Here is a 27,126-nt window from a genome sequence, read left to right on the forward strand (position 1 = left end):
TAATTGATTGCTGGCCAGCTACAAGGTGTAGGGTTAAGTAATATGCTTCCATGAGTGTACTTTTATGTTATTATTGCATGTAAGTGTATATTATTGAATTGTGCTTTGCTGGATGTTAGATTCCCCTGTTTCTTACCTCCCCGGTTGGGGGAGCTAGCAGTCTTTCAAGAGACCGTTGTAGTGGAATTTTCCAACGCTACGGGGTCCACGTCCACGGACGTTTACCCCGGCTATAAAAAGAGCCAGTGGGCTTTAGCAAGAAAACAGTGTTTCCCCATTGATCGACGAAAGAGGAACGTCTCCTCAAGTTTAGTCCACTTATGGTGGCTAAACTGGATATCATAATGTAGCATCTGGTTATGCCAGCCCCTGTTGCTGTCCCAAGTCCCCTTTTAGAAAAAGCTTTGATTATGTGGATATTTCCGGATTTGATTAATTGATGCCCAAACGAAGGAGTGAAGGCGTAAGGAAACGCAAATTGTAACGGAATATCATTTAAGCTGAGGATAGGCCCACCGAGATAGTTTTGCTAACTCGGTGGTAAGGGAAGTGCCGATGGTTATGCCATAGGTGCGCATATATATTATTAGAGATTTGGTAATTTGATCTATGCAAGACACTCATGGAAACGCTCTGTAAAATATGTATATATATAACTACGTAAAATAAACCAATATATCCTACGAGAATGCTTTAATTTCAAGAACTACGGTACTGTCCATTTAACCAGTTGTATATTCACTTGCTGTATATGTGTAAACGAACCAGGGACATACAAATATAAATTGTTATGTGAAACCCCCCCCTTTTGTAATTCCGGCGCAAATATAATCTGCTCGCTTGGCACCCAGGGTGAGGTGAAAGGAGAGATTGAGGGATGAAAGTAGGAAGTAATCCAGAGGGCCGGATAGAAACGAGGGATAGGGGGGCGACGACTTTCACATATGGGGGCTCTATTGTCCAGGATATATCTTGTTGTATAAAATGTCGTCAGGTCTATAGGTTTGAAAAATAGACGGACTGACGGACGGATAGATTTTTTAATTTTTACAACGAAGATCGTACAGAAGTGAATGTTATTACGTAGTGGAAAAAGTAAAGTAGAAAAAATGGCAGTACAAATTGATAGAGATTTGCTTGGACAGCTATTGGGTAATCAGGATATAAGCGATAAATCTCAGGAGGAAATTATTAGGGAATTAAATAATCTTGCTTTATCTCGCACTGAACAGCAGAGTGCTAAGGAAGAGGAGAAAAAAGTTCAGAAAATTCTCGATAAGTCAAATTTACCGATTCCAGTCTTCACAGGGAGCGATGACAAGATTTCGCCGCATGATTATTTGCAGGAATTGCGGAATTATAAAGATGTCATGGGCATTTCGGAGAAGTCATTGTTTGACAAGATTCTTCCGTTTTCGCTAAGGAGGGCTGCAGGGGATTGGTTTAGATTTTCACGCCCGTTTGAAGATTTCAAGAGCTTTGAAAATGCTTTTTTAGAAGAATATTATTCTGTAGATTATAAGAATGAGATCGACCGTTTGATTCTGAATCGCTTCCAAATGAGCGAAGAATCTCTGGTTTTGTTTATTCGTCGAATGAGAAAACTGTTTTCTATGAGGCAAAAAGAGACAGAGGAATGTGAAGTAATAGAACATATTCTATCTCATGCACACCCTAGTTTCCGAAGGCATTTGTATGGGATGCAATTTCATACTTTGAAGGAATTGGAATCTGAAGCAGCCATTGTTCAGAGAAGGTTGTATTCAGAAAGGCTTTATTTTTCACCGCTCGCCGGTGAGACGGAATTATCTTTTTCTGAAGTTTGCAACACTGAAGAGGACACCTCGCGAAGAACAGGAGGAAAACATTTGGCTTTGTCCGCGAGGACAAGCGAAGGGGGAACCGAGAGTGACCAGCTACCCTTATGCTCTCTCAATCCAGGTTTAGGAAAAAGGATCAAGTACTGTGAAACAACCGTTTTACCAAGAAGGGGCATTGGCGGTGACGCGACCGTAGGGCAAAAGAGACCCTCTTTTGATGCAACTTTTGGGCAAGCGGGGGCCAATAAAAATTCTGCAAAGTTGATTTGTTGGGGCTGCCGTTGTGAAGGCCATAAACGTCAGGAATGTCAACAGGCCAATAAAAGGAACCAACCCGCTGGAAAGGGAGGTCAGCAGCGTCCCCAAATAAACATTCTGTCGCCCGCCGGGAGAAAACGCAGAAACAAAGGCCGTTTTTTGAATGGAGAAGGCTGTTTTCAGCAAGACCTCGAACCTCTCATTCAATGTAAAATTAACAACAAACGCTTTGTATTATTTGCAGATACGGGAGCTTCAGCTTCTACGCTAAGTTTGAAAACAGCCAAGTTGTTAGAGAGGGATGGAAATAAATTCATGAAGACGAGAAAATGGAACATTTCATTAGCTGTGGGCTGCGTTACGTCGAAGGGCGAGATGTATGCTACTGTTTGTATTAATAACATGAAATTTAAGCATAAATTTATCATCCTTGAGAATTGTTTCCGTGACATAATCGTTGGAAGGGATTTTTTGAAGCAGAGTGGGATAATTTTGCACATTGAGCAGAACGGTTGGTCGTTCAAATATAGCGACGTGATTTACACGTTCTCGAAGCGTGCATGTAAACGAGAATTTGCTGTTACAGTTATGCAGAGAAATAACGTGGTACAGGAAAGGAATAACTCGTCAGATCACTCGCGCCTGGATGGATGCAACACACATGCACATGAGAATAGCGGGAAGTCTACGAATGAGGATACGGGCCAATTAGTCGATTCCCAAGGACTCGAAGGTCAGAAGACTGCAAACGCTGGTGCATTATGCTCTCTAAAAATCTCGAAAGAGGTGAAGAGAAAACGGAGGACCGGAATAAAAAGGGAATGCAAATTTCCTCGAAAAAATTCCATTTCTACGAACGAGAAGAACCATTCATTATCATTGTTGCCTTTTGCTTTGGAGGACAATGAAAATGATGAATTACTGGTTTCTGAGAGGCTACAAAAAACTTCATCGCTTGTTTCAGAGCAAATGAGAGACAGTTTGTTATCTCATATAATGAAACAACTGAAGGGAAAGCATTTCTCTGGAAGTAGGAAGTATGAGGAGAAAGTTGCTAAGTTGGCCAATCAGTCGTTTTTGGATGAGGAGGGAGTTTTGTGCAGGAGGATAGACTGCAAGGAAGATTCTAAGGGAACGGCCAAGATATGGGTCCCGTTGAGTTTGAAATCTCAAATATTGACGTCAAATCACGATTCTGAATTTGCAGGACACTGCGGAAAGCAGAAGACGATAGCAAAAGTCAAGGAGAAATATTCGTGGCTTGGAATGACACGAGATATCGCTCGCTACGTCAGAAGTTGCGTTCCCTGTACTGTTTCCAGCAAAAGGAAGACAGAAGAAGTGAGACTGAAGTACAAGAAAACGAGCCCAGCCTTACAGATGTTCCCGGATGAAGAGAACGAAATCAAAAGTAGGCCATGTAAATTTCGCATTGGAGACAAGGTGTGGCTGAAAGAGCACACTACATCTGGTAGATTGCGTGGCGTTAATGGTGAACTTGAAACGGAACACTCAGGTCCATGTTTAATGTCTGGAAGGATTAAAGAAGATACTTTCAGGGCAAAGAATGGGAAGGATTGTCCGATTGTGTAAGCTGAACCAGGCCAGTTGTCCAGCCATAAACCACCAGCTTTTGCTGCGAGGTGGAGGGACAGAAAACAGCCAAGGGGAGCCACGCGACAACTCCTAATGAGGGTTAGGAAGACTACCGTCGGGCCGCCTAGCCAGCAATCCCAGCTGTCATAATAGCCGACCGCGGATCTTCTTTTATTTGTTATTTTTTTTATTTAGTTTTCATTTGTATATAACTTACCCCTATTTTCTTCATTTTCACAACACTGTTTATTTATTTGCGTGTCTCCAAGTTGTAAACAGAAAGACACATTGTGTATTTAGGTTCGAGAGTCGAACCAGGACTCGGTTGAGAGTCGAACCAGGACTCGGTTGAGAGTCGAACCAGGACTCTGTTGAGAGTCGAACCAGGACTCGGTCGAGAGTCGAACCAGGACTCGGTCAGGAGTCGAACAAGGACTTGGTTGGGAGTCAAACAAAGGACTCGGTGAAGAGTCGAAGCCAAGGACTCGGTGGAGAGTCGAACCAGGAACCAGAGAAAACCATCTTCAAGGAAGATGCTGTCATGAAGACTTCATCCTAGAGAGGATACTTCAGTGGCGGATTTCACAAGGAAGAGGAAGCTTGGTGAATCTGTGAACATTGTGGACAATGTGATAAAGTGACTGAACTAGTGACTATTTCATTTTTCAGATACTCTGAGAACAGTTGAATATCTTTAGTGTGTGTTGAGTAATTGTGTTGGATGCTTTTGTAAATATGGTGATTTTGTTTTTGAGTGTATTGTTTTTTCTTGTTCCTCTTGAAGGGGGGAACTATGTAACGGTCGGATTGACCATTACTGGTTTTGGTATATTGTAATAATTGATTGCTGGCCAGCTACAAGGTGTAGGGTTAAGTAATATGCTTCCATGAGTGTACTTTTATGTTATTATTGCATGTAAGTGTATATTATTGAATTGTGCTTTGCTGGATGTTAGATTCCCCTGTTTCTTACCTCCCCGGTTGGGGGAGCTAGCAGTCTTTCAAGAGACCGTTGTAGTGGAATTTTCCAACGCTACGGGGTCCACGTCCACGGACGTTTACCCCGGCTATAAAAAGAGCCAGTGGGCTTTAGCAAGAAAACAGTGTTTCCCCATTGATCGACGAAAGAGGAACGTCTCCTCAAGTTTAGTCCACTTATGGTGGCTAAACTGGATATCATAATGTAGCATCTGGTTATGCCAGCCCCTATTGCTGTCCCAAGTCCCCTTTTAGAAAAAGCTTTGATTATGTGGATATTTCCGGATTTGATTAATTGATGCCCAAACGAAGGAGTGAAGGCGTAAGGAAACGCAAATTGTAACGGAATATCATTTAAGCTGAGGATAGGCCCACCGAGATAGTTTTGCTAACTCGGTGGTAAGGGAAGTGCCGATGGTTATGCCATAGGTGCGCATATATATTATTAGAGATTTGGTAATTTGATCTATGCAAGACACTCATGGAAACGCTCTGTAAAATATGTATATATATAACTACGTAAAATAAACCAATATATCCTACGAGAATGCTTTAATTTCAAGAACTACGGTACTGTCCATTTAACCAGTTGTATATTCACTTGCTGTATATGTGTAAACGAACCAGGGACATACAAATATAAATTGTTATGTGAAACCCCCCCCTTTTGTAATTCCGGCGCAAATATAATCTGCTCGCTTGGCACCCAGGGTGAGGTGAAAGGAGAGATTGAGGGATGAAAGTAGGAAGTAATCCAGAGGGCCGGATAGAAACGAGGGATAGGGGGGCGACGACTCTCACACAGTGTAACTTTATTTTTGGTGGTGGTAGTAAATATATTATGTGACAACTAATCTATTTACAAAATTATTTAGGCTACATGTTTAACTTGTAATCATCCATGTAACAGAGCTGTTAACCCTCTTGAGAATTATGTATAATTTTTCTAATCAACATATTTCAATGTTTTATGTAATATAAAATTGGTTCCAGTGTGCAGTAGATGCAAATAACTGAGTTATATGATCCCAAAGTATGGCCCACATATGTAAAAACTTGCCATCTCTGACCACTTTTGACACTTTTTATTAGTAAAAACTGTTTGTATGCACACTAAAATAGCGAAAGAACACATTCGAAATTGCTATCATCTCCAAACCTAACAACATAAAATTGTATTGTATCCTGGGAATCTGTGGAGCAAAGCAGTGCATAAAGGCGGAGTAGTGGAGGAAGCAGTACACCCTGCTGGAAAATATGGTAACAGCAGTCGCTCTTATCCCTCCATGCAATCCCATTCCCTTGCACACGTTCATTAGCCATGTCCCCTGGAGTCACTACTTACACAGAGACTTGCTTTTGTTCGCTTGCTCCAGAGATTCCCAAGACAGAGTATAGTTGCTTTTGTGGAATGTCGTGTTGGTTGCTATATTCACTTGCTCAAAGCTTTCAAGGCTCTTCTGCTTCATGGTGAGGTAACAAACATACTTTATTTCACAATAAAACATCTCTGTGAGATAAAAGACAATAGTAAACATATATAAACAGAATAAATCACTTTCTCAAAGGTGTACAAAGGATCAAGGCTACCCATATAACTTCCAGACCCAATTGTAATTTCCTGATAATTAAGTGCTGTTCAAGACAGGATGCTCTGTTGTTTACTTATATGGATATTTCATTAAGTAATGCTCTGATATTGATACTAAGCTCAACAGGAAATCAGACCACGTTGGTAAACCAGTTTATAGTTTTATATTAATTAATTGATTATTTCAGAATTATTGGTTTGTACCATATTCAATTTAATATTTTTTGTTTCATTTCTTTTAGGTTTGACTGCAGATATAAGAAATGAACGAAGGAACAAATGGGAAAGTAAAAAATGAAGAAAATGGCCTTTCTGCCACAGAACACAGTCCAGGGAATGCAGCTGACCTGCAGGAAGATAATGACTCTGCAAGATTACAGAATGTTGCCATAGGGGGTGCACGCCCAAAAGTAAAGAATTATCTGTGTGGTATTCCCAATGGAATATCAACACATTATTCTTCTGGGACATCTGCAAAGTTAAGTAACAATGTTTCCACAAGGAAATTGTCTTGTGGTCCTGAATGCCAATCTGTCTGCTCCTCCGAAAATAGTGCTAGTGTTAACTTACAGTGTGCAATTGATGTAGCTGGTGAGTCGGAAGAATGTGGAGAAGCTAGCGAACGAAACTGTGTAGATTCCCTTGCTTCCAGAGATGAGCAAGACTTAAGTTCCTCTTCTTCAAGGTACCCTGTGTCTGATTGCAATGGTGTAGACAATGCAGAAGGTGGTAAAAGTTCGCTTTCCCCACATCAAAACGATTCTGATAAGAGTGATAGTGTCAACTGTGACAGTTTCGCATACGATCAGCATGACGAAGATAGCTCTAGCGACACTGGTAACGATGGGGATGACGGTCTGTCTGATGAATACTGTATTTACACATACAAAGGAGACCAAGCTGCTGATTTGCCTAGCTCATTTTTTAAGTTAGACATTCTAAATAATGATATGTTATATTCTGATTTTCCTAATGTTGGTGCTAATGATTCTGTTCGACTGCCTGGCGTTCCACAGCCAGAAGTTCATGGTGCGAGAGAGAGAGCTTCCAGTGAAAGCAATGGAGCATCTTCTCCAGAAATGGATTATCTTGAAATGGACTTTGATCCTGGTCCCTCGTGTGAACGGGACTTTGGCACGGACTCTGAGCAAGAAGTGGACGGCAAAGAGCTTGGTGAACAATACTCCGAGAGGACATGTGCTTCAAATTCATACAATTGCAACTGTTTAGGGTGCCAGTCAGCGGAGTGTGCGTCTAAATCGAGCGAAGGCGATAAGTTGTGTTCTAAGGCATCTGGCGCTTCAACTGCAGGCGCAGTGGGTGATAGTGGTGACAAGAAACACGAGACTGAAAACAAACAACAGAACAACCTGGATTGTTTTCAACTTCCAAGTACTTCTATGTCTTCGTATCCTTTCAGAGAGCAACAGGCAAGTGGCAGTTCAGCCACGTGTAGGAGTGAAGGTGAAGACGAACCCTCACCTGGGACTTCGCATGAGGATGGTAACATCAACATAGGGTCAGTGTCGGTACCGGACTTGAGCCCGGAATCGGAAACTGGTTTTCCTTCAAGGACGAGCCTAGTTCAGAGTCACAGTGTTCACAGCAACATCTCTGACCTTAAAGCGCCTAATGTTTGCCTTCGAACATGGCCTGTAAGAGACACTTGGGGTCATCACAGTGTGAATGGTGATCTGTGGCCTCCAGGGGAGAGTGATACAGAGTTTTCAAACATTGAATTGCTGAACGAATCCCTTGGCTTGTGTGCTACAAATGGAAATTATAAAACACATGCAGAAGGTTTCAATTCAAGGAAGTACAATTTACAGTCGGCACTTTATCATTGTATCATGGCCAAAAGGTTGGTGCTGGAAAAGCAAGCATCGCTAGCAGATGATGAATCAAATATGGTGAGTACAAACTTTGTTTCATGTTAACATGCATCCTGAGAAAAGCACAATATATTTAGTTCAGTAATAATACTGTTGGGTTAAGGTTTAATAATATTTTTGTGTTTCAACACATCTTTCATGATGTTCCAAGCAAGATTTCAAATCTAAAGTGTAAATCACCAACCCTGAGACCTTCTGTAAACAAACGGTCTTACCGATTCGATGTATCACTCCGCGTCAGCTGATTCATAACCGCAATCATCTGCTGTTACACTCATAGTTCGCCGCACCTATTCATTTTATGTGAGAGCCTCTGAATGTGAGAACCCGCTCTCAAAACAGCAGACGAATATGTAGCCGCATACATTGTTACTCTCCCGGTCATTCTCTCTTTCATAACCCTTAAAACTGCAGACACTGACACACCACTGCACTGGGATACCAACTTAACCACTTCATTTACTGGTTTCTCAGGATACCACTGATGGAACGTTACATAAATATTGAGTAGAATCTGTTTCTCACCCCTTTTCAAAGGCTGTCCTTGCTGGTGTTTTGAAAACAAGCTCGGAGAACACGTAGACCTTCCTGCACGCATAGAACACGGCATGTTATTTTTCTAAGGATAAGTCAGGCAATATTACTAAGTTGCACTACTTCCTTGCTGTTCACATGATTATTTTCAGAAAATAACCAATGTCATAAAATATCATTATGTACACAAATCTCTAAGCTCATTGAAAGTTACAATGCATATTACTACAAAATGTTCACACTTATCTTGCTTGCCATGTCACCAAGTTATTTTACGAAGTGCACTATATTTGGCGGAACAAAAATCGTTATTAGGATGCTTGTCAAAGTTTCCAACCGCAATAAATTTACGAACTTCCATTGTCTTGTTTTGATCATCATCATCAATATATTTATTGGACTTACAGCAATGCATGTGGCTGTTTATGCCCATTATATATTTTATTTACATAAGATACAATTTACATAAAATGTATAAACAAATTTCAAATACACTCCTATCTATATCATCCTTAGAAATATACATTACCATGTTATATCATTTTGTCTAAAAAAAATGTAAGTAAAATATATTCAATTCACATGCAAGAAAGAAGCCAAATTTATGGGAAGTGATTACTGGTGCAAAGAGTTAACCATAAAGGTGAAGCAATAAGTACAAAAGAAAGAGCATTGGGTTTAAAGTGAGACGTCATTTGCGGCAGCATATCCCATACTACAAATTGGCCATTGTTTTACCTTACATAATGAATCCTGTAACAACGCTGGATTTTCATGTGGATTATTTTACTTCTATGAGTTTGCAATGCTTTCTGCATGCAGGTGGTTTTGTTTACAGAAGGTCTCAGGGTTTGTGATTTGAACTTTAGTGCATGTTTATAATTTTTTCATAATAATATTGAAGACTACATGAGAACTAGCATGCAATTTGGTTCTTAGTTTCTGTGCTTTTAAAGTTCTTTTTCTGACACTTTTGGCTATTTAATAATACGTGTGATGCAGAAAAGACAAATATTAAAAAATGTATACTGTTACGTTATTTTAAAAAATTAATGAAAATGTCCATACATGAACTCAAAATATTAAAAAATGAAAAAAATTAGAGCTGAATATGAAGATTCAGATGCCATGATGACTGCGTGCCCTGTATTTTTCTACCCCTGTATATGAACTTTTTGCATCAGTTAATATGTTCTCTTGAAATTAAATATTAATAAATAGATTGACATAATCATGAAGAGTGATAGTTCAATTATGCGTAGGCATATTGACAAATATAAAATTAGGTTTAAATTATGTAGTAGTCGGCCACTGGATCTAATGAACCTCTTGCGGTCCTGCATAATTGATGTCGGGGGCTAGTATCGGCTCCAGCCCATCAGATCAAACAGTAGTCTATAGAGCGTCTCAACCTTAAAAATCTGTATGGGTTAAATGGAGCGCTGCGTTGGCAGATCATCAAACAAGTTGCATCGAGTCGCTGTTAATCGCTAATGATTGTGACAAATTTACATCCTTAATATCGTATAGGAAATCATCAAAATCTATGTATTTGATGCATTTTGGAAAAAGAAAACTATAGTTACCTCAAGATTTGCATGTAAATGTTTATATTTCGATGTAACTATTTACCATTTTACATTTGCATTATATGTGTAATACACACAACTATTGTTACTTCTTTTGTTGAACGTTGTATCCTTTACATAAACAGAATTAAATAAATGCAAAAACAAACATTAAGATACATTTTTTATGGAAAATAAAGTGCACTGCATTTCCTATGAACTGAGGCACCTGCCTGCAACTGAATTGTAACGTTGATGGCGCGCAATGAATTTGATACGTGAGACAGCCTGCATAAACAAACTACGATTGCGGAATAAATAACGGTGCTGTGGAGTAACAATGCATTCTAAAAATAACTTCAAACAATGGTCAACACTTTTCTCGCTTGGTCTGCATGTGTATCGCGACAAACCGAAAAGTTTCTCATTAACCAACTTTTTCGTGTTACGGTCTGGTGATTTATACAAAATATCCAATGTATGTATATATACAGGGTGTTTCTAAAGGTCGTTTACAACGCTTGGGAGGTGATTCCTCACACGAAAACAAGCAAAAAGTCTAAGTTCCATTTTTACGACTGAGGCTTCATTTCCGAGATAGGAGCCTCGCAAAAGGTGACAAAGTGAACGTCACACCTGACTGGGACGAATACTATAACAGATAGAGAGGCGGTTCCAAGGGAATCATAAAGGAATCGTATGTGCTCAGTCCGGAAGTCACTATGAAAAGTTCACTGCACGCATGCGCAATGGAGTCCTCAAAGGAATTGGGGATTTCCAGCAACAACAATGCATGGAAAGTGTATGTAACGCATCAAGAAGGACCGTGACAATGAGAAAAGCGTTAAAGACAACACATCCCGACCTCAAACATCAAAACATGAGCACGGAACACATAATCCGAAAAGTTGAGCACGGTTGCATACCCCAGTTACACGCGAGGAAGGAACGAATCGTGTCATGTGGCATACGAGAGACACATCACTCCACCAGGAGGAGGGAAAGAAAAACACAATATCAGATGATTGCGACAACGTGTATTTATAAACGCGACAACTACGTAATATCCCCACACACACAACAAACAACAAATGCTACAATATCTTACGCACGGACAGTGCGTGTGGATGTACACCAACTGAAGATGTCACTTTCACCACACAATGGGGGTGGGGAGCAATACCAAGAGTGTTCGCGCGCGATCACTGTGACGTAAAAGAGACCAGTTTTGGAAGCGCTGCGCAGGCAAGTCTGGCTCTCGTAGTCTATGTTTGACCTTCATGGCTGCTGTACCCGCGAGAGGAGCTCGAAAGGTTGGTTCTCTCCGGCAGTCGTCCCAATCGTGTTGCAGGTGCTGGGATATGATCAGCAGTTCGCTCTAGGTTGTCATACGCATTGAAGAGTACTAGTATGTTGTATTTAAAGAAGTTGACGTGGTGGAGTGGGCAAGTCAAGTATCGCAACAATTGGTCTTTGGTGTTCGTACGGTGATACGGTCAATTTTTGCAGTGTGCCAGTGTTAAACAAAAACGATGCTTTGCAGTTCCAGCTCCCTATTACATAGATGGCTGCGTATACGACCCAGCAGTTAGCAGACATGCATCTCATGTATGGGGAGGCACGTGCTAATAGCCGTGAGGGAAGTTGTCTTTATGGAGAATGCTTTCCACATAAACGTTTACCGTTTCACGCCTTCTTTCAGGTAGTGGACAGTCGACTGCGTGAAACAGGGTCAGTCTTACCACCGCGGCAAGACGTTGGAAGACCCCGAAGTGTACGCACATATCAGTTTGCAGAAGATGTGTTAACAGCGGTCGCAGAACATCCTGGCACGAGTACGCGCGTGCTCGCTCGGGCACGAAACACGTGTCATGTGAATGTTTGGCGAGTGTTGTCAAAAGAAGGAATGCACCCTTTGAAACTGCAAAAAGTACAAGAATTGTTACCTCGTGACTTTCGACCTCGTATTGAGTTTTGCCAATGGTTGTTGAATCAGCTGGACACAAACCATCACTTCTGGGGAAAGGTATTGTGGGCAGATGAAGCCATTTTCACCAGGATGGATGTCTTCAATAGTAGAAACAGTCATGTCTGAGACTTTGACAACCCACATGTACTTTTTGTGGCCCATCACCTGCACAGGTTTTCAGTGAATGTGTGGTGCAGGATAGTACATGATCATTTAATTGGATCATACATTCTCCCTGTTCGCCTGATTGATCGCACGTAGCATGCATTTCTTAGTGAGGTTCTGCCTGAACTGTTGGAGACCGTACCTTTGGCACTGCGGCAAGAAATGTGATACTAACACGATGGGACAACAGCTCATATCGATCGTAATGTACGACATTTCCTGCATGACGTGTTTCGTAATAGGTTCAATGGTAGGGATGAACCTATGCCTTGGCCACAGAGGTTGCCAGATCTCAACCCTCTCGATTTGTTCTTCTGGGGAGATATGAAAACCCTCGTATGCGACACACCTGTCACATCAGCTGAGGACCTCGTTGCTCGCATCAACGTCGCCGCCGCGACGGTAGCATATACACCTAGCTTGTTTGCTCGTACTCGACAATCCTTGATTCGTCGCTGTCATCTCTGCGTAGAAGTGAACGGCAGACATTTTGAAAACCGTCTGTGATTATCGTTCTCGACAAGTCCCAGTGAGAACACTCTTGGTATTGCTCCCCACCCCCTTTGTATGTTGAAAGTGACATCTTCAGTTGGTGTACAGTGAAACGCACACGCAAGACATTGTAGCATTTGTTGTTTGTTGTGTGTGTGTGTGGGGGGGGGGGGATTTACGCAGTTGTCGCGTGTAAAATTACACGTTGTCGCAATCATCTGATATTGTGTTTTTCTTTCCCTCCTCCTGGTGGAGTAATGTGTCTCTCGTATGCCACATGACATGATTCGTTCGTTCCTCGCGTGTAACTGGGGTATGCAACCGTGCTCAACTTTTCGGATTTTGTGTTCGGTGCTCATGTTTTGATGTTTGAGGTCGGGATGTGTTGTCTTGAACGCATTTCTCATTGTCACGGTCCTTCTTGCTGCGTTACATACACTTTCCATGCATTGTTGTTGCTGGAAATCCCCAATTCCTTTGAGGACTCCATTGCGCATGCGTGCAGTGAACTTTTCATAGTGACTTCCGGACTGAGCACATACGATTCCTTTATGATTCCCTTGGAACCGCCTCTCTATCTGTTATAGTATTCGTCCCAGTCAGGTGTGACGTTCACTTTGTCACCTTTTGCGAGGCTCCTATCTCGGAAACGAAGCCTCAGTCGTAAAAATGGAACTTAGACTTTTTGCTTGTTTTCGTGTGAGGAATCACCTCCCAAGCGTTGTAAACGACCTTTAGAAACACCCTGTATATACATACATTGGATATATGTGTGTGTGTATATATATATATACACACATACATTGGATATTTTGAATAAACTCTCCTCATAAGCAAATTAATTCACTCAGGCGAAGAATATCATATCTACAAACATCATAGATCCTGTAGAAAAAACTGGCGAAGTTGTGAAAAAAATTAAGCATTTTGCAAAATTGCATAATTATGAAAAATTCAAATCACCTGAATTTATCACAGGTTATATAATGCCGCCAGTAAATAGAGCATAAAAAACTCTACAGGATAATGATTTCACTGTTTGAAATTTTTGACTTTTACATTTTGTAAATTTTGTAACATCTCGCAATGCAGCGGTGGTAGAGATGGACAGAGCTATTGGCAAAACTCATGTATTAGAGAGAGAGGGAAGTACTCCATTTAGTTCCATACTGACTTTTAAGGTTCAGATACACTATAGTGCATGATGCCCCTACAATGGAGACAGAAACATCCATTCAGAAAAGGCAGGTTTTCTTTGCAACTACATGATTTCCACTTTTCTTTCTAGCAGGGTGATTGTCAACATGAAAGTGATGTTGGGAGAAAACCAGTGGAGAGGACAATGATATGGTCTGAACAAGAAGCATGTGTGAAGCAAGTTACACAAATTTCAACATCTGCTTGTGGAGCTACCGCAGTCCTTAATGCACTGGTATGTATTAGCTGGTAGTAGCATTATATCAAACTGGTTATGTATCACTGAAACAGATTTCAGAATTGTATCCTTCCAATTAGATGAGAGTAACACAAAATAGTCTTAAACAGAGTGCAGAAACCTTGTGCGGAACTGACACTGATAGGCATGTATCTAGAAATTTGTTTCAGGCTGGGTCTGGACCAAGTGTCTCAAAATAATAATAATAATATTGTTTATACTACAATAATTATAATTATATTAAATTAATTAATATATTTTTATTACATGAATAGATAAAAGGACGGTATAAGAATAATGATATAACAGCATGTATTCATTTCTAGCTTACGTGTAGTTGAGGTTGGCAAAATTTGTAAAAAGCTAACTGCCCTGGCAAGGAAATTAGTGTCAAGTAGAAAGAATTGAATATTTATTGATTGTAAGTAGTTAGATCCAGTTGATGAATATTAAGTTCCTAGTGATATTTTATGAATGTTACATTGTGAGTAGTAATAAATCTGGCATAAATTTTCTACTGTCATTCAAAGTCGAATGATCACAATATAATCCTTGTCTTCCAATAAGTTTAGAGGAAATAAGTAACCCTCGATTAAGCAAGAAGTATATTTTCATTATTTACTTTTAGTTATTTTATTATTCCATTACTTTCATTATTTATTTTTTGTACTTTTGGGGGGGGGGTGTCTGGACCCCCCTAAATACGTCCTTGAACACCGGCCAAGCTTTTTAACATTGGATGTTAAGTTAGTGCATGAACTCACATTGCTGTTGTTGCATTAGAGATATCTGATAATAGTAATCTGTTCAGTGTATGTCTTTAGATAAAGTGTAGAAGTATAGTCGCAAACAGTATGACCTTTTTGTTGTGGGAGGAAAGCCAACATGTCAATGTTAAATACAGCAGGAGCATTCCATGTCAAAGTTCTCGTCCAAGTCAACAATCTAAACTTGCCGTTCGGATAAAAATTCAAGTATTATATATAATTAACTTAGAAGGTATATTACATATTTTTTGTTTATTTTAACTTTTTGATTTGGTTTTGTTTTGTATTGTCCCCCACCCGTGATACCAAAAAAACAATTATTTTTCTCCTTAGACTTTTATATTTCCCCTCCAACTCCACTAGAACATTCAAGGGTCAAATACCTTCTCTCCTGTCTTTTTTTTAAATAATAATTTGCAAATTCACAGAAATTAAAATACAGTTCTTATTAAGTAAAGAGGTAGTGTTTTATCTGTCCCACTTGTAGCTATAAATCAGGGAAAGTATTTTAAGGTTAATTATGTTTAATCAACAGTGTTTAGTTTCATAATTCATTGCACGGATACCGTAAAGAAAAAATGTTGCTTAACTATCAATATAATAATTAGTTTAATGTCAAAAATGTAGTCTGGGTGTCCCATTCGTGACAATGGAATGCTCCGGCATTTTTTCGTTGTGTTGATTGAAATGGATAATATAATTGTTTTGCATTATTAATGAAACTGTGACATGCATTTTATTTCAGCTGGCTTTAAATATCCCAGTTTCTGTAGATAAAGTAAGAGAAGGTGTAAAGACTAGATTGAGAGCGGAAACAGCACCACTTCCCCAGTACCTGTTCTCACGGTCAGTAGCTGGAGCAATGCATTCTGATTTAATTCGTGGCGTTGAATGTGCCTCAGATGGAGAATTATATGCAAGATTTTTTCACATGTTCCCTGAGAGAATGTTTTCGTTGACAAAGTGGCTTTCGTTTTGGATGAGGAAAGGTATAGTACATTTTTTAAATTTCTTTTCCTTTAAATTCTTTATTTCTTAATTATAATTCTGCTTATAATGGTCTTAGACCCTTTTGTTCTTTGATGTACCACCTTTTCCAACAATTGCTTATAAAGATGTATTATTTCTGAAAGTTAAATTGGATGAAATATGCAGAAGAGTAAGTAACATTAATGTGCAAAAAAGAACCAGCTCTCTACTGATGTAGCAATTTGTGGAATGAAACAATAAATTGGACAGCTTTATTAATCTGACTTCTCAGATATATATCATAAAAGTATATTTTTATGGCCAGAAGCCATGTCCTGCCCTTTCACTCACCTATCTTGTGTCAGGGGAAACCAAAGTCCTAATGGAATCTAACTATCTCTTGTATTTCTTTTCCTTTTTATAATTTTTTTTTGTCCTATCTGGATTGAACAAATGACATGTTAGATCAGTAGCAAATCTTCACTTCTTATTCTCAATAAACAATAACTACTGCTTGTTTGATAGCATAAAAATATTAACCAATTTCTTGTTAGTGGACATGCAATATAATTTCATCTTTTCATGGCACAATTAACAGTATGGATAAGCTGATGATGGTGTATCAATAACCCATGGTGCAACAGCCCATGAGGGCCAGAACATAACTACCACCTGCCGATGTGGGAAATCATCCGATTAGTTACGGATTAACGTGTGTTCAGCACAATCAACCTCCAGTCATTGTAGGTTACCATGACTGGTTTACGCTACACATTCTTAGCTTCCCAATTGTATCATTATACACAGACTGAAATCTTAGGAGAAAAGTTTTTACGCTTCCCGAGGAGACTTGAACCTGGACATGTCCCGTAGCCGGAGCCCAAAATATCACACCCGGGACATTGGTATTGGTATCGGAAAGTAAAAATACCACATGACACTTTCATTGAATTTTAATATCCTGGAAACTATGTAAAATGTATAATTTTAATTATTGCGGTAATAACATTGGATGCTTTTGAGATTCCACCGGTGAACAGGTTGGTGCATTCCTAATGCATGCTTTGGCATTCCGTATTTCACTGGTGTCCACCAGAATTTTCACCAGGTTAAACCTGCAGAGCTGGTGCAGCTGGTGAATCAAAATGTTGTCATCTGCTTTGAAACTTGTTCTGATTCACAATATCCATTTTGTTAGCTATAGTGCGGAATGTGAAGCCAATTTTGTTGCACTGAGAACGAATAAACTGGATGAAGGCATATATTGTTGACATTTTATGTAGTACTGCTCTTTCAAATGCATGCAAAGGGAAGTAAAGTATGCTGATTCATTAAACCATGTGCCTGTATTCTGCTGCAACATGCGGAAAGCCTCCAGTTGCAATATTCAATATTTTTTACAAAAGAATACCACTTAAATTCGTAGTGTACGTGCATAATGAGATATCGCTACATGAAAGTTAAATTATATTCATAAAATATATTTTGTGATTTAGTCATTATCAGTTACTTTTGCCTAATAAACGTGAATGTAGATGTGCTTTCCGAATCTAGTCTTTGTTTGTTTCAGTATGAAGCTTTCCAGATTACACCGAATTCAACGTAATTTTTTTTCCACCAGTCTGATACATGCTGGTGAATTCTGGTACATCTAGGTTGTTTTTAAAGGTTTGCATAATCACTTTTTATAGATACAAAGTAATCTATGGTGATTTTAATTGTTTTTGTGTACAACCATCCAGCACATAGGCGTGCCCACTGTTGGGGGAGGGAACAATTGTCATCCTAATCAGACATGTCCGCAAATTTTTTCAGGGAGGGGCAAACAAGGAATTTTTCCCAGGGGACTAAACAAGGTATATTGCCCTCATTGTAGCGTTGCTGTCGCAAAAAAACACCACTTGAGTTTGAAAGTATCACATTCCTGCATCCCTATTATAATAATTAATGCAAATTACTGTGACTGAAATCATTTTATATGTGTGAAATATGTACTATTAGTTTGACATTCATTTTCAAGGGGGAGGTGGGGCCATCCTTGCCCCCATCCTTCCGGGCATCCATGCCCTATAAGTTTCACCTAGAAATTTGGTGTAGAGGGATCTTATAGCCGTTATTAAATGATATTATGCTCTTAAAGAAAATTAAATATTTTCAAACCTATGGAAGTTCCAAGCAACTACGGGCAGGGGGGGTGTACTATTTCCTACGTAATTGAACTATACTACGCCTAAAGTTACACTAAGGGAATTTTCAATGTGTCTGGGCATACACTAGATATAAAGGAGAATCACAAAGTAAGGTGACTATTGAATTTATTCGGAAACGTGAATGAGTACAAATATGAAACTGCAGTATGTGCACATGGTATCACATTACAATTCCACATAGTCGCCTCTGCTGTCCAAACATTTATTCCAGCGGGAGACCAAATCGTCCATCCCGGCCGCAAAAAATTCTTGCTCCAAACTGTTGAGCCAGGTAACGTAGCCTTTTGTACTGCTTCAATTGTGTCAAAACGTTTTCCACGGAGGTGTTTCTTCAGGGGGCCAAACAGATGGTAGTCCAAATGGGCAAGATCAGGACTGTACGGAGGGTGTTCGAGAACCTCCCACTTGAAACCACCTATGTGTGCACCCTGTATGTAGTCTCGCATTGTCGTGCAAGAACACCAAACCCTGTCGTAGTGCTCCTATGCATTTTTGGCGTATGGTGGTATTAAGTCTGTCCATAGTTTGGCAGTACCTCTCGGCTGTAATTGTTGTAACCTGTGGCACGAACTCCACATGATTAACACTGAGACGGTCCCAAAACACAGTGGAATGACACTACGCACCTCCACTTTTGTGCAATGTTCCAGTTGCTGCGCCATGTTTCGACTGACCTATTCAACAGAAGAAAGAATGTGGTAGGCTGTGGTGGCTGTCAGACGTACTACACCTAGACATCTACAACATACAAAAAATATAATTTCACACATTCAAAACAAGCTATTGTACAGCTAAATTCACCTTATTTTTTTATTAACCTTATTTATTATTTACCTTTGTACGCCTCTGTCTCCTACCCATGACTACAGTAAACAGTGGGATGGGCTGAAGTTTTTCTTTCCCAATTGAACTTGCATCAAGTTTTTTGCCGGAGGCAGCAACTCCATATAAATATGTAAGGGGGGGGGGGGGGCAATATTGAAAATATTTTTTTACGTATAATGTTTATACTTCTTGAGGAATTGGGGGGGGGGGAGTCAGATGTGTTTTGCCAGCCCCCTAATCAGAGGGTCTGCGCACGCCTATGGTCCAGCATACAAATTAACGAAAAAGAGTGTGAACATAATAACAAGCTTCAGGAAGAAAACCGAATTTGCAATAAAGTATTCTGAAGAAATAACCAGCAATAGAATGGGATATATTGATTTTCATAAAGTAAAAACCACTGAAAATTACCATATATTATTTTGCATCTGGTAACTTCTGCAAAGTTCAGATTCTATGGAGAAATTGATTTTGTGATTAAATGGTTGTCTCATGTGGAATTATGAATATTTTAAATCAAAACTCTGGCAGATTGTTGGGCCTCCCCTGTGGCGCAGTGGTAGCGTCGTTGCCTTGTAATCAGGGGACCCGGGTTCTATACCCGGTGGAGGCACAAGTGGTTCGGATCCAACTTTAAACTGTAGGTCCAGTCCCGATTAGCGTTACTGTGCATAAAGTGGACTTAAAACACCAACTCAATCAATCGGGCAGATTGTTATAATATAGTTGCAATGGAAAATTTATAAATATTCTGAACAACTTTTGAATTGTCACAATTTTCAAGTATCCGTATTGGTGGGAATGAGTAAGAATATTGGCATCTGTTCAATGTGGTATTGGTCAGCCCTACTAAACAGTCAGTAAACTCAACTGTCAACAAACAGGTGGTTCCATTCAAGGTTAATTGTGACATAACCAAACATCATATGTGTCATCAATCTTTGATTACATTATGCCACAGTTGTTACAATGATAATCTGGAAGGATTTTAAAAAAAAAAACTTTTTTATGCTTTATTTCAGGTGCAGTTCCGATAGCTACCCTTAACTTGCAGAAAGGTGTTGGCCCTGGAAGTACAGTACCTGATGCCTGGCATCACCAGATGATATTTGGTGTAGGCCCCCGAGGCATATACTTAACAAATCCTTTGGAATGTGTACCAGAGGCAGCACTCATGCTTCAGCTTTGTAGCCCATCTGTGCTTATGATCAGGCGCCGTGATGTTGTCTCTCGTTGGAATGACAGATGCGATCTTCGACCTCTGATGAAGCATCCTGATCCCAGGTGGAAAATTATGAATGTTCTTGGTAAGTTATTGTATTAATATTGTTAACAGATTTGTGTAATTGTGACTTAATAATTCAACAGTTATAGTGAACTTAACTGTAAACCTTTTTGTTTTAAAAAAAATACTGTGAAGTCTTTATTTTTGTGCACATGGATAAATCTTGACTAAACAAGGTATCTCTGTGTGGTATGACAGTAAATGTAGTCAAATGTTTTCCAAAGTGTTAATGTTTATACCCAGATAGACTAATCTGAACTGGATATACACTTTAAAGTGGGATAAGTGCAATGTCCTTCCACCAGGAAACAAACCTGGATCTTCGATTACAAGTTGACAACATTATCATCCAATTATTGCACTCTTATTTAACATGTACGTTACAACTTGCAAATAGCTCTCAGGTTTCATTATATGTTGAATTGTTGTTAATTCGATCACCTTTCTCTCACTTTTGACTGAAATGATTAGTATGAATGGTGAGCAGATGATATACATTGCATAAGAACAAGAGGAAAGTGTGTTTTTTTGTTTTGTTTAATCTGAAGAGCTGTATTTGGAGTCTGGTCGATGTACAAAGTGTCTACAAATGATTGAAGCAGTTTCATGATGTTACTGTATGTGTATTATTGAACATATCGTGGAGTAACTTCACAGTTTTGTAGAGAAACTCAATAAGTTTTGTGACACATTACAAGTTATGGGATTTCTATGTTCCCTGGGTATTGAACCCAGGGCCCCTTGATTACAAGGCAATGATGTGTCAAACCGATGGATCGGTCATTGTGGAAGTGATGATCAACAACTGCTGTCATTGCCTCACGCTCCCCTGACAACTCCATGTGCCTTTTTATAAAAAAATATATATTTGAATGATTTAGTGTTTGTGCCTCCCATTACCTAGTGATCTAGCAAAACTGCAGGCTCCTATCATCAGTGCTTTTGATCGAATTGATAGGGACATGATTGCGTTTGGGAAGAACTTGAATTAGAGTTGGTTTGCAGAATCTAACGTTAGAAGCGGCCCCGGCATCCACCCAACGTCGAATAACATGGGTACCTGGGGGAAACCCTGGGGGGAAAGGTGGTCAGGGGCGTGATGCTGATCACATCACCCCCACTCATGACCGGATCAAGAAAGTGTGGGGTGTTACCCCCACGCCCCCTATACACCTTCACGGTGTTGTGCTAAGCACAGGGGAGCACTTTACTTTTTTTTTTTTTGTTTTGTTTTGTTTGCAGAATCATGAAGGGGGAACATATCGAACACTTGTAATGTGTCACAAAACTTGTTGAGTTTCTCTACAAAACTGTAAAGTTACTTCACGATATGTTCAATAATATACGTACAGTAACATATTGAAACTGCTTCAATCATTTGTAGACACCCTATATTTCCACCCCTAACCCTTTGCAGTAAATTGAGGTCACAAATCTCCAATTTACTGACTTTCTTTGAGTCGGACATTTCTAAGAATACATCACACTTCTCGTGAAAATTTGAAACATTGGAGTTGTCCTCATCTGGTTCTCATACAATCGTGCAACTAATTTATGTCTAATGGGACTCTCATCTGCAACCTTAATGGCAAGATGATAATGATAGTGTGTTGTGGAGAGACAATTATGCTCTATTTACTAGAGTATCTCATAACCTTGAATAAGCAATGTGTATCAATTATTGTTATGGTTAATTATGGTAATTATTGTTAGGGACAGATGGAAGGCCTGTGTTGCTGCAGCCATGAACCTTCGGGTTTAAGAAGGCTAGAGAGTTAGTTAGTTAGGTAGGTATTTTTTTCCTTTTTTTCTCATGACCTTCAGTTCTTGCATCCTCTACAAAACTGCATTGAATTGTGAATTGTAAACAGTTTCTCAGTACATGGAGATATTATGATTTTATCTCTGCAAAAAGAGAAATTTATCTGAACATTTTTTCCGACACTTCCTCCCACTTGCCATTTCAATCACACGTTACTCGAACAATGCTCAGTGTAACACTGCCAAGCAACTGTGACAAAAAGCATGAAGCTAGGTAGCCACTCCAAATTTCTCTTTGCCCTACGTGTGATGTATCATAAACTGTAATACCCATGGTCAATTTCCTGGTCAAGAGACAGTAATTTTTCAGTAAGTGGACATCTGTAAATATGGTTCAGAGAAACTGGGACTCTGGCTATAGGTATTTTTCTGTTTACTGTTATGCTCTCATTCACAGGTCAAGTGGTGAATATTCTGCATGAAGATGCTGCTCCTAACATTCCTGGATACCAGCGGGTCCTTACGGAACACATAACAATACCAGCAGCATATCAGTCTGGTATTACATTAATTGTTGTGAAGGAATCTCCTGCCTTTGAGGATCTGCTGCAGGCATCAGAATTGCCTTTGGTGCAGGATATGAAGACAATGCTAGTATAAGTGACCGTAGAAGGTGAATTCTCTTCCTTGTAATAAAAAAACAATGACAGGACTTTTCATGCCAAAGCATGTGCAGAGCAAGAAAAAGTAACTGATTGTAAATTTTATACAGTTTCCTCATGAAAGTGAGGGAAAGAATAACATGTGATCTACTAAAAGGCTGCTACACCCTGATGTCGCTGAGTAGTAAAGAAAGTAGTCACTTTCTAATGTGCCATGTATATTTTTAAGCAGTTACTTTCGCGTTTTGAGTACCTAGTTGTGAAATATGTACAATATTTTTTATAATGCTGTTAACAGTGTGTTTATATAGAATTGTAGTTTGAAATATTCTTTGATGTTGGAAAAAAAAACCTTAACAGAACAGTGTTTATACCAAAGAAAAACGATTGAGTATGCATATCTGTAAAATTGTTTTTTCCCCTTTTGACGTTTTTCATATTTATTCTTCTTTGCCTAAGTATTACAGCGATTTTCTTCTGTTGAAATGAAATGTTGTGTTACTATGAATGATTGTTGTAAAGGTATTGAATTTTTGGCAATAACACCAGGATATTTAATACCAGAAATCATGGGGGTGAAGTTTTGGTTACTTTATATTATAACGAGCCCCTGGGCACATAATTGTAAAGAAAGAAAGAAACGTTGTCTTCCTAAGTTCAAATTATTGAAACATCTGTTAGAGACTGTCCTTATTGTTACAATCATGCTTAGTTTAAATAAGGGCAAACTTAAAGGAGCTCACTGTTAAGAAACCAAGAAGTTCCATAAATAAATTTGATACAAATAATGAAATGTAAGTTGCTATTTTATTCCACTTTCATTTTAACTAGTTTAAAGAATGGATAAATGCAATCGTCATTAGTAGGGCTTGGAAGTTGAAGACCTATAAATTGCCAAAAATATCAAATAAAGGACCTAAAAACTGAAAAAAAGGACGTATAAATGTGATCCAAATTAATTATTTTATCAGTTTTAACCTTCCCACCCCATCCCTCTGCACGGCACCTTGAGATTTTTGCAGGCGTGTGTTGCCTGGTCGTATACACCGTGCTGAAAGCTTCAAAACAAGAGAAAGTTGCCACTTACAGCGCGACCTTCCAGACAAGTTACGGTTAAAGGACCTTGTACCGTACCTGCTTCAGTCGTCCAAAAATGTTTTTCTCTCATTTCAGAGATGGTTCAAATATATTTCTTTATTTTCTTTATTATTTCTTTACTACAAAAAGGATGTTTAAGAGGTGATGAACTGATGATGATTCGAATTGAGAATGGGCAGTAAAAACGTAGTCAAAAGAAGGTGAAGTTGCAAAAAAAAAGCCGTTAAGAACTGAAAAAAAGGCTAAAAAGGGACTAATAAGCCAAAAAACACCGAAAAAGGCAAAAACGGACACCTTTTTTTGGCATCCAATGACCCAAAATGAACATATATTATGTGGGGCCTCATCTTCGGACACTACTAGGAAAAAAAAAAGATTTTTCCTCAACTTCCGAGCCCGTCATTAGTAATTTATTCTGTAGTGTTCTGTTATGGACAGACAGAAGTGCTAGAAGTACACGAGTAGTGTACAATTTGACATTTAGGTTCACATGGATAAATCATCAGAAACTTGGGGAGTTTTGCCAAGGAAGTTAGGATTACAACTTCCATATTGGCAGTCTTTCTTTTAACCTTTTGAGGAAATTGTAATTTCAATGCTTTTTCTTTATTCCCTGCTGGTACCTTATTATTGAAATACTGGGTGTGAAACTTTGGGTAATTGTAGTTGCATTCATACTAAAAGACAGGGTCATCATTTTCAATTTGCAGCTGGGTAGGAATACCCAATTTCCGATTATTTTTTTCTTTCATAAAATGCTTTTTAAATACGAGTGACATGTTGCCTAGGAGTAGTCTTTCATTGTGTTAACCTGCAAATTTCAAATGATTTGCATGCATAGGACTGATGCCAGAGCCATATTTCAATAACATTGCAGATCTTTTCTTGAAGGAAAATAAACTTCGTTAAAAAGTGTTTTGAAACATTAAAAATAACTATTGTTTTGATATTCAAGTATGTCCTAAAATCATACATGTATTAATGAACAAAAACTTGAAATATAATTAGTTTTTGAAGATGTGATGTGTTAACATACCATCACATGGTGCTGGATCACGATATAGACCAGCTGTCCCAATAGGTTAAACATTGTAACTCGATCATTTCTAGAACACATGTGAATGCCACGTGGAGACAAATCTTTACCTGTTCTCTGCTTATTTGATATTTCTTATTTTCCATTCCTACGATAAGATTATTAAATTATTTCTCTTGTAGTCTATGGTTGTTACAAGCATAAAAAAAACAATTTTTGGTTGTGACGTTTCAGGAGAACACACTCTCTCTTCATCAGACATTTTTTTTTAATGTCTGATGAAGGGAGCGTGTGTTCTGAAACGTAAACAACCAATAACTGTGTTTTTATCCTTGTAACATTGTAACAACAACCTGGGGAAAACCCTGGGGGGTAAAGGTGGTCAGGGGCGTGATGCTGATCACATCACCCCCACTCACGACCGGATCAAGAAAGTGTGGGCCGTTACCCCCACACCCCCTATACGCCTTCATGGCGTGGTGCTATTCGCAGGGGAGCACTTTACCTTTTTTTTTTTTTTAACATTGTAACAACCATAGACTACAAATAAGATGATTAAATGTAAACCAAATATGGTTACATTTTAATTCACAAGTAAACAAAAATAATAAATTATATGAAGTGGGTCACTCATATTTAAATTGCCACATGCGGCTTTTATTTTTCAAAAGCAAAAATTAGTAGTGCACTTCTTGGAAAAACAGTTATCTCAATGAACAATGCACACAAACTACACAAAATCTGTTTTGTCAACAAATTATAAGCCCAACAATTCACATTTATGAAAATGGAACTCCAGTTCATCACCATGATTAGACAGAAGTGGCAGAAAAGTGACGCAAGATAAAAATCAATCAGTTAGCAATCCTAACCCTTGAAATAGTTCCACTGACTCCAACTTTGGCGTAATGTTTCTAAATTCTAAGTCAGTTAAGTACTATTGATTACTGCAATTCTTATCCACAAGATATCAAATGTCATGTCTCTTAGTTCTCTTGTTGGACATAAGTATTACAACCTTGGTGACAATGAAGTTCGACCAGAAAGGAATACGTGATTAAATGCACAGAGGCATAAGCGGTGGAATGGGTGACCCGCAGAAGTGACGCATGTGTGTAAGAGGAGGCGGGTGAGCAGGCAAGAATCGTGATCCCAGCATGTTGCACCCAGGGTCATGTAAAGAACGAAAACGGGGAACTATACGTGTGACATTGAACTTCGACCAGGCACCAGACCCATACGGAAAAATTCCAGATAGTGGCGCATTCGACGGAAGCATGACGTCACGGACACGATAAGGGAGTCCGCCGTATATAAGCGTGTGCTGTGCACCGAGGAACCGCAGTGCATCATCATCACCATGGCCAGGGGCAAACCTATTGACAACACCGTGAGGAGAAGAGTGGTGTAGTTGCAACGGGATGGAATCAGTGAACGGGAAATAGGGCGCCAACTGAACTTACCCAAGTCAACCGTCCACTGCATCATCAAACACCACCAAAATACGGGTACTACAGAGCCAGGTAAGGCCCCCGGTCAAGAACGCCTGCTGAGCGTGCGTGACCTATGGATATTTAGGCGCTATATCCAGACCAACAATCATGTTTCTGTGGCCGAATTACGACTGTGGACTCGAGAACGCTTTCACATTGAAGTGTCAACCAGAACCATTCGCCGTTACCTACAGCGATGCGGTTACCTAGTGTACAAGGCGAAACGTAAACCCTTCCTTTCCATGTTGAACAAAGGCAATCGACTACGGTGGGCACGAATGTACCGGGGATGGACATTTCGGCAGTGGTACAGGGTTTTGTGGACGGACGAATCCATTTTCAATGTTGTGTACGGGAAAATACGGAAAACAGTCATTTGTCGGAAGGAGGAACAGAGTGAAGCAATGTGTTATGCACGTCGGGTACAGAAACCTGCGTCAGTGATGGTATGGGGATGCATGACGGCATCTGGGGTTGGCCCACTACACGTCTGCGAGGGCATTGTGAATGCACACGCCTATACACGCATACTGGAGCGGCATCTTCCCACAGTGCGAAGGCACCTGTTCCAAAGGCGGCGTCTCATCTTTCAACACGACAATGCCAGGCCTCGTACAGCGCGGCTGACAAGAGAATGGTTGACTCGCCATCACGTGCGAACTCTGCCATGGCCACCATCGAGTCCCGACCTCTCGCCCATTGAGAATGTGTGGCGTGTTCTT

At 39.6% G+C, this 27,126-nt stretch overlaps 1 protein-coding gene across 2 annotated transcripts in view; it reads left to right on the forward strand.

The window, feature by feature from the left end:
• Nucleotides 1-23,575, forward strand: part of LOC146001491 (uncharacterized) — a 28,214-nt gene extending 4,639 nt beyond the window's left edge. Inside the window, exons 2-6 of one of the 2 annotated variants that reach the window (XM_083138869.1) lie at nt 6,486-8,153; nt 14,152-14,295; nt 15,811-16,054; nt 20,092-20,376; nt 22,573-23,575. In XM_083138869.1, coding sequence (XP_082994995.1) covers nt 6,507-8,153; nt 14,152-14,295; nt 15,811-16,054; nt 20,092-20,376; nt 22,573-22,775 — 2,523 coding nt within the window. In that variant the 5' untranslated portion in view covers nt 6,486-6,506 and the 3' untranslated portion in view covers nt 22,776-23,575. The remainder of the gene's footprint in view (nt 1-6,485; nt 8,154-14,151; nt 14,296-15,810; nt 16,055-20,091; nt 20,377-22,572) is intronic. The other variant, XM_083138870.1, reaches the window with a different exon arrangement.
• Nucleotides 23,576-27,126: the final 3,551 nt, after the last annotated feature.

Source organism: Lepisma saccharinum, chromosome 17, assembly GCF_977018435.1.
Source record: "Lepisma saccharinum chromosome 17, izLepSacc3.1, whole genome shotgun sequence".
NCBI classification, from domain to species: domain Eukaryota; kingdom Metazoa; phylum Arthropoda; class Insecta; order Zygentoma; family Lepismatidae; genus Lepisma; species Lepisma saccharinum.